General features: G+C 40.2%; 1 protein-coding gene across 2 annotated transcripts; it reads left to right on the top strand.

Annotated features, from left to right (window-relative positions):
* The first annotated feature begins 3,026 nt into the window (after positions 1-3,026).
* On the top strand, positions 3,027-7,492 carry LOC122066829 (protein fluG-like). Of its 2 annotated transcripts, none has more exons than XM_042630659.1 (7): positions 3,027-3,491; positions 4,507-4,758; positions 6,117-6,184; positions 6,286-6,401; positions 6,507-6,612; positions 6,728-6,884; positions 6,963-7,492. In XM_042630659.1, exons 1-7 carry the CDS (start codon positions 3,318-3,320, stop codon positions 7,062-7,064), a joined length of 975 nt encoding a protein of 324 aa, XP_042486593.1. In that variant the 5' UTR covers positions 3,027-3,317; the 3' UTR covers positions 7,065-7,492. The 2 variants fall into 2 exon arrangements, with proteins under 2 accessions (XP_042486593.1, XP_042486594.1); XM_042630660.1 differs by having other exon boundaries at positions 3,028-3,491; positions 6,988-7,492.
* Positions 7,493-8,850: the final 1,358 nt, after the last annotated feature.

Genomic DNA, 8,850 nt, shown 5'->3' with positions numbered 1-8,850 from the left:
TTACAATACAGATACAAAAATGAGAACAAACAAATAAAAATACAATGTCTACAAAAAAGAGAAAACGGGTAAACAACTAGTGTGGGCGAGCCAAGCCCTCACTGGTCGTCGTCATCGTCGTCGATGATCACCACGTTCGTCGGAGGCCTGGAGTTGACGTCGAGGCGGTGATCGTAATAATCGAACCTCGCGTTCACCAGTCGTACCTCCCTCCGTAGCCGGCCAAAATCTGCTGAGATAGCGTTGGTCGTGGTGTCCAAGTCCTGACCCAGCCGGAGGAAGGAATCCTCCAAGGTGGTCTGCCTCTCCATAAGGCATTCCTCCTTGGAGACAATCTCGTCCAGCCGTCTCAGTATCTGAACCTGGCCATCCTGCAAGACCCGCATGGAGGCCGTCATGCCCTCGTAGTCATAGGCACCACTCCCAGGTGGTGGGGCTCCATATGGTGAGGCTGCAGCTCTGGAAGAACTAGGGCCAGGACCTCTCGACTCCTGAGGCGCCTCCTCAGGGATGCTGCCACCCATCAGATCCTCCTCGTTATGAGGAACGTAGTCCTCATCCTCCTCACTGGACTCCTCCTCCATGGGGACATCCTCCATAGGGCAGCCCTCCTACCCCTACCTCTCTGAGCTCCTGATCTAGGAGGTGAATCCATGAGGGTCTGGAGACCCATCCTCAGGAGGTTTCTCCGGTCGAACCTATCAGCCGGAGTCTTCCCCTCCTCACCGCTCAGATCCACCCCGAAGAACTCGAAGATCCTAGTGAGGATCCTGCCGTAAGGGAATCCTCCATCCTCTGGGTGGGAAGTATGGTGCTCCATCGTCCTAAGAATAATGTATGGGAGGCACAAGTGCTCGTCGCCTCCCTCTGCGGCCGTGAAGATGCATAATGCAATGAAAGCCGCCATGAAACCCACCTGGTTCCGATGACCTCCTCTGGGAAGCAGGTTGAACTGGATCAACCGGGCGAATAGACGAACCTCAGGGTAGAAGGATGTCTCGGACTCCGGGCGACTGCTGCTGCCGCAGATGGTCTCGTAGATGAAGTCCGGTGTCGCCAGGCTCATGAACAGTCCCTGAGGCCTACCCCTAGGGGGACTGTAGTATCGATGTCCCACCGCCGATATACCCAAGATATTGGCCAAGGTGCCTACCGTCAGCTGGATGTCCACTCCCTTCACCAAGCTGCTGATGGTGAACTCCCCGTACGGATACGACACCTCTAGGTTACAATAGAACCGACGGACGAGCTGCTCGTAGCATGGTCGGTCCACATGAAGAATAGAGTCCCAGCCCAATGCTGAGAACCTCTCCTAAAGCCTAGCCTTGTGGAAGTCCTCGACTACCACGGTCTTCTCCATCATCACTGACCCCTTCAGGAAGTTGGGCCAGTTGGCTGCGGCCTCTGCACTGAGGAAGTGCTCCTCGACCACTGCCTATAATATTCAAGCTACTCATTGGAGTCCTCCCACTTTAGGCACGTTTAAAGTTAATTGTGATGCTTCAAAGCATCCAAACTCTCAAAAAGGTGGTTTTGGCTTCTTGGTTCGTGATTACCAGGGCATATGTTGGTTAGCAGTCCCCGAACCCACACAATTTGGGACCATTCTTATTGGGGAAATTATGTCGGTTCGTAGTGCTCTCCTTCACTGTATTGGAGAATGCTATGACAAGGTTAAGGTGGAGACCGATAACATAGAGCTTGCTATTCTCATTAAAGAAACCACCAAATCTGCTCCTATAGAAGTTGCTCCCATTATCCAGGATATACATCACCTTATTACCTACTTTTTGGAATGTAATGTTTCACATATATGTAGAGAGACTAACAGTATTGCTGACTCTTTAGCTAGGAGGGTTATGTCGTTTACGTGTCTGACAGTTTGGCTCACTTCCACTCCTTGGCTCCAAGAACCATGTAATCTAAAGCCTTAGCTATGCCTTCCTTATCTTAATGAATTCATCTTTCACCAAAAAACACACAAGAATGGTCGACTGGCTCTAGTCCTTCGACTCAAAGCTACTATTTCAAGTATGGATATATATATATATATATTTTTTTAAATTTTAAGCTATGTTTAGAAGTAAATAAAAAAAAAAATTTCTGAATTTAAGGAAGGTGAAAGTGATACAGGCTGGCACCCCATTCGCGTGGAGACTTATGGTAAGAGTTTATGACGTGTCCTCCAACGGGCCAATATTCAATTCGATACTATTACACAATACCAATCCGCATACCATGCGCGTGGAGACTTCCGGTGAGAGTTGATGATGTGTCCTCCAACATACTTTATATGTTGCAGAGGCTTAGGTTAGGGGTGTCAATCGGTTGGTCCGGCTTGGTTTCGATCCGGGTTGAGTCGGTTTCGGTGTGGGAAAGCTAAAATCGAAACCGAACCAATAAGAAAATTCTGGTTTTGGTTTGGTTTCGGTCTCGGTGCGGTTTGGTTTCGATTTGTCTTCGGTTTCTTAAATTGATTTGTAACCGGGTTGGTTTTGGTTTTTGATCCAGTTTGGATTCGACTTTCCATACAAATGTATACAAAACTATGCAAATTTTGATTTTTTTACTGAATTTTGGAGTGTTTCGGTTTCTTACCGGTTTGGTTTCAGTTTCGGTCTGGGTTTTGAGCCGATTTCGATTTGGTTTCGGGTTCATCCGGTTTTCAATGCGATTCGATTTATTTTGGGGTTGCAATATTCTAAACCGAATCGAACCAATAAGGCTTCGATTTGATTTAATCCGTGTTATTATCGATTTGATCCGACTGATTTTACTGATTCGATTTAGGAATTGACACCCCTAGCTAGCTTAGGCAGTGCTATCTTTTCGCCTTCCTCCCACAAGATAGACACCTTTTTCCGCGGATACATGTCATTTGCTTTTAAAAAAAAAAAAAAAAAACTGTTGTGGCGGGACGGAGTTGATCCTGTCTGACCGACTATTGTTCGTATCTTTGGGGGAGTAGTTGTCCAAACTCCCAACTTGCAACTCCAAACTCCCAGTCCCAAGTCCCAAAGTCGTATCTTGCACCAATAGTGATCGAAGAGGCAAGTCTTTTTATGACGTCATCACAGTTGTCACGTCTGCGCAATCCCCATCAAACCCATGTCAAAAGTGGAGAGAGTCAACCTCAAGAGGGAGGGGGAAAGAGACTCCGCTTTTCGTTCGCCCCATCTGTGTGCTAATCTGCTACATAGAAGACTCGCCGTAGGCCAGAGCTAGATAAAGATAGCGGTTTACAAGAGTGACCGCCATCGTTTGATTTGATATTCTCTGTGGTCCCGTGTGGGAGTATTTGGGAGAGGTAAGGAGTGATGGAGGTCGATAAGTATGCTGCGCTGAGGGAAGCCGTGGAGAAGATAGAGCTTGTGGACGGTCATGCTCACAACATCGTCGCCCTCGATTCCCCTTTTCCTCTCCTCCGATGCTTCTCTGAAGCCGACTCTGATGATGCCTTGTCCTTCGTGCCTCACTGTCTCTCCTTCAAGGTTTAACACTATCGAACTCATTTTCCATCTCTTCTACCAAAAAAAAAAAACTCATTTTCCATCTCTTCATCTCTTCCTCTTTTAATCTACTTTTGTCGTTCTTTAGAAAGTAGTGAGAAGTAGAACTTTGAGTCGAGACTAGTAGGGTCTCGAGACTCGTTGTTCATTGCTAGATCAGTATGAAGCTTGACTCGGAGCCATTTCATTTGACTCTCTCTGGTTAAAGAGAGGAAAACACTTTACAGGCTAACTTGGTTGGTTGATTTGATTAGAATCCATTAATCAGATGAAAGAGTTAAACACCCCAAAATTCTGCAACCAACCTACTATTGTCGGTGCTATTAACTACATCCTACGTAATCCGGTTATTGCTTTAGACTACGTTCGGTTATCCAAAAAAATAAAAAAATGTATTGTAATCATCTTTTCGATTAATCTGATAACCTAAATTTTCCGATGTTCTTTTTTAATGTTTATACTCCAACCTTCTTGAAAACCAAGTGTAGCATTTGTAAAATTTGACCTTTTATTCATTTTGCTTTATATAATTTTTGAACAATACATAGCATTTTCCGTATTTCGTGGATTTTTTTTTTCTTCTGCGGAATTGATTTCCGTTATGCTCGGATTACGGCTGTGTGCTTTCGTAAATCTTGATTCCACTTTAAACCGAATGCAAATTATATCTAAGACCTTGCATTGTTTAGGAATAACCTAGGATTCGTGGTGTTCTTCATTCATGAATCTGGAAGGGAAACGAAGCTGTCTTTATCTTCCCTGTTTTGTTGATTGAACCTGATTTTGGCCTTTTCTGTTCTGCACCTGAAGTTGTCAAGAAAAAGAAAACGTTCATGCAGTTTTTACTTTTCTATGGAATATATTTGTGTCAGGAGTTTATTCAGAAGTGTTTTTAAAGGTTGGAGTGGTATTGGTGGGTGTCGTCACAACAAACACTACATTCGAATTGGAATTTCATATTCTTTCTCTCTGACATAACTGATTCTGTTGATTGCAGAGAAGCTTGCGGGATATTGCTGAATTGTATGGCTGTGAGGCATCCTTGCAGGGGATTGAAACACATCGTAGATCATTGGGATTACAGTCAATCAGTTCAAAATGCTTTGGAGCTGCAAAGATTGCTGCCATACTTATTGATGATGGACTTGAATTGGATAAAATGCATGACCTAGAATGGCATAGAAGTTGTGTTCCAGTTGTTCATAGAGTATTAAGGATTGAGGTTTTGGCGCAGAAGATTCTTAATGAAGTGAGAGATTCTACCATGCTCTTTTTTTTTGTCCTTCCCCTGACCACCCATAGTGATTTTGTTAAGCACTTAAGCCTACAAAAGTGTTCATGCTTTAATTGTTTTCTCCTATTATGAATTAATAAAACTGATTTTTTTTTTCAAAGAATAAAGAAGCAGAATACCAAAATGATAAAAGAATGGGCAGGATTACTAAATCAAGTGATTATCCATCAAAAAATATTATACATTCAAGTGATACAATTGGTTTCTGAAATTTGTAAAAGTGAAGTTGCTGAACTGAGCCAGCATTTAGGACCAGCTGACCTTTATACTGCCATACCCTTCTAATCCCATTCCAACTGGAGCTTCTCTATTTTCTGAAATTCAGAAGATTCTCTCATTCTGCACCATCCAACATAGCAGAAATGCAAGTAGTTTCTGGATAGTACCTGATAACTCACATGTCTTAAGGAGCTCTACTGTCAGATTTTGAGGGGAAGCCCAAAGAGTCATGATAAGCTTAGAAAGTGAAACCAAATAATAGAGGCGAATGAGCAATATAACAGAAAACCAGTTGAGAAAATCTTTATGGCTCCTGTTTGGAGAAGAAGCACATCTTGACCAGACTATGACCTCTTCAAGTTTAGACATCATGGTTGTGGACATGAAATTTGGGGAGGTTCAGATAAAAGTGATTAAACAAAAACATTGGAAGCGAAAAAAATATGACTATTCCCGTTGTTCATTGCTTGCAAGTAGGATGTTACTGTAAAAGTTCTGCTGTTGTTTGAATCCTGCCCTTCTGTTCTCTCGGCCCTTAAAACTCCAATTGATTGGACTTTATACGTAGGTCTGAGAAGTTTGTCACTTCCCTATCCTTCCAGTTTCTTTATGGAGTTTGGCATGGTCCTGATAGTGAGATAACATTGCCTTCCTCTGATAGCTTCTCTCCTCTTTTTTGGGTAGAAAAATGGAGAAAGGAAGGAAACTCAGCACATGGCAAAATTTTCCTTGCCAAGTAGCTTGTGTGTGCCTTGAATGAGATATATACCTTTAGATGCTCTTAGAATTACTTCATGGCCCCTCTCCATGTTTTTTCGAGCTTCACTCCCCAAAGTGCCTTGTTAATTTGCTAAATGCTTCTTCTCTTATTCCTACCTTGATTCCCATAACATAACTGACACCATCATTCACCTTGATACCCCTATTTGACCTCCTATTTGCAAAATAACATGTTTGGAAGTTTCGGAATTTCAATCATATTCTCAGTGTGAAAACTTTAATGGTAACATTGTGGTAATAGAATCATAGTTCCAATTTTTAGTTTGAATCTCTGATGTCATACTTTTCTTTCGTATTTTCTCTTTGCTTTTTAGGAGACACCAGATGGATCGGAATGGACATTGGATATATTCACTGAAATCTTTGTGGCAAAGTTGAAGTCATATCCTTTTAGATTATAATTCAGATGCCTTCTCTAATACCTTAACATTATCTACAAAGGGACTCATCTCTTTCAGCTAGTTTCCATAGCATTTCTATTACTCTCGCAGATAGAGTTGTTTCCTTGAAGAGCATAGCTGCTTACAGGAGTGGTCTGGAAATTAATCCAAATGTTGACAAGAAGGATGCTGAGAATGGTCTTATTGAGGTCTTAAGTGGTATGGTATATTTGTGTTTAGCATACGCCAGCATTTTGAACATGTGTTTTTGATTTCTTTGTATTCGGCCTAATATGATTCCTCTATTTCCATTTCTGTTTTCAGCTGGGAAACCTGTTCACATCCAGAATAAAAGCTTTATTGACTATGTCTTCATTTGTGGTTTGGAAGTTGCTTTGTGCTTTGACTTGCCAATTCAGATTCACACAGGGTATTTGTTAGAAAGTTTGAAATTGTATGCTCCTTTAGAAGTTTGTTTGTTGCTTTTTACTACTGGATTGAAATAATTCTTTACTACTGGTTTCCCTTATACTCTTGAGTAACAGTTTTGGAGATAAAGATTTGGATTTGAGGTTTTCAAATCCTCTTTATCTACGGGCCCTTCTAGAGGACAGTAGATTTTTGAAGTGTCGTATTATTCTTCTGCATGCATCCTATCCATTTTCAAGGGAAGCATCATACCTAGCTTCTGTTTATCCCCAGGTATGCCTTAAAGTCTTACCTATTGCACAGTTTGTTTTAATTCAAACTTGAGATATGACACAATACCTTCACACTCAGGTCTACCTTGATTTCGGACTTGCAGTGCCAAAGCTTAGTGTCTATGGGATGAAATCTTCTGTGAAAGAGCTTTTGGAACTGTCTTCAATAAAGAAGGTATAAATTGTGGAAGGTTTTTATCTTTGTTAGCACTTTAGGTTATATTACACTGTAGTCATATTATCTTGGTTGTAATATTTTAGTACTAGCTCCATAAAGAAGGTGAGAAAAATGTGGTCATATATTATATTGTCTGCTCTTCTTGATCCTGCTTGAAGAATCGTTCTTTTATTATTTTCTATTTCTCTTAATATATTTTTCTTGTGTAAAAATATAATGTATAAGAAAAGTGAGAATAAATGATACTCATAAATCATAAGTACATCTTCACTACCTATGAGATGCAACTCATATTTATCGTACATTGTACAATATAATTGTTTGAATTTTAAAAGTAACCGCAAGCATACGGATCAGTGTAGCTAACGGGTCGAACACAAGGAGAGCAACCACTTTATTTTTAGCTTCTTTTTGTAATGCGAAAGTATAGCGATTGATTATGGTGATCTAATTCTATCTACCGACCTAAAACAAATGCATCTAAAAGCGTCCTAACCAACACATCTAGGAAAATTGGAATTGAAATTGCAATAAAAATTGAACAACCTAACCATTAACATCTAGGAATTTAAATACTCAAGCCACGCAATTAAAAAGCAAATAAATGAAAGTAAAAGTGCTAAAATAAAAAGTGCTGAAAAATAAATAAATAAAATAAAAAGGGAAAAAAGCTAGAGAGAGGCACATAAGTAGGTATCTCTACTTAGCCCGAGGGATGCACCATAAATAATATGAGCTTTCCTACTTGACCAGAGAGTACTCTTACAAGGGCTTTTCTACTTGAATTTAGGGGAAGGGATGCAATATAAATAATCAAAATAAAATTCCATAGCTAAAGAGGGGCAAAGCCAATGCATAATCTAGCTATAAACCTTAGGGGAAAGGGAAAGCATCAAAGTAAGAACTGAAATTTAAATCTTAAATTAAGAATTGAAAGGGTAGTAAGAAGAGGGAATGAGAGGGGGGTGAGAAGACTGCTGTAGAAGCCTACTTACTTGAACTTGAATACTTGATTGAGATTTGAAATACTACTAGTACTAAAAATCAGACCTGGAATAAACCAAATCTGAAATTTCTAGTACTAGAGAAAACAAATCTGAAAAAGAAACTTGAACTTGAAAGGAGATGCTTCACAACTTGTTCTTGTCACCTAGAACTAGGAATTAAAATTATTACACCTTTGAATAACTTGAATAACATGACCCATAAAAAAAAAAAAAAAAAAAAAAAAAAAAAAAAAAAAAAAAAACATTGCATTAATAAAATAAAACCAATTACAAAAGTGTTTAAAGTAAGAAAAACTAAGAAGAACTAGAACTAGAACTAGAAGGAGAGCACAACTAAAAATTAGAGAAAAAGAGAGCAAGAGAAGGACGACCCTTTAGGGTTTGGTCGACTCCCTTTTATAGGGAATAGGGGAGAGAAGAGGATGTCCAAGGGTTTCTTAATTGGGTGGAATCTCAATTGGTAGGTGAGATTTTTTAGATCCAAAGTGATGAGGTGGAAAATAGGAGAATAAAGAGAAAGAGGAACGAAAATATGGGAGAGAAGAGAGAAAACGTGTGAGAGAGAGCCCCACACTTTTGGTTTCTAAAAAGTAGGATATTTTTAGATTCCATTTTGATGAGGTGGAGGAGAGAGAAGAGAGACAAGGAGAGATATCGTATGGGAGGGGAGATCCAACGAATTCCCCTTCTTTTTTCCTATTTTTTCTCTCAATTTTTATTTTTATTTTTTTAATATATTTTCTCTCTCCTCCTTCACGTTTGGCAGCCTCTTTTGCTTTGAA

The sequence above is a fragment of the Macadamia integrifolia genome, unplaced genomic scaffold (genome assembly GCF_013358625.1).
Source record: "Macadamia integrifolia cultivar HAES 741 unplaced genomic scaffold, SCU_Mint_v3 scaffold2604, whole genome shotgun sequence".
Classification (NCBI taxonomy): domain Eukaryota; kingdom Viridiplantae; phylum Streptophyta; class Magnoliopsida; order Proteales; family Proteaceae; genus Macadamia; species Macadamia integrifolia.
This window is presented reverse-complemented; position numbering and strand designations above follow the sequence as displayed.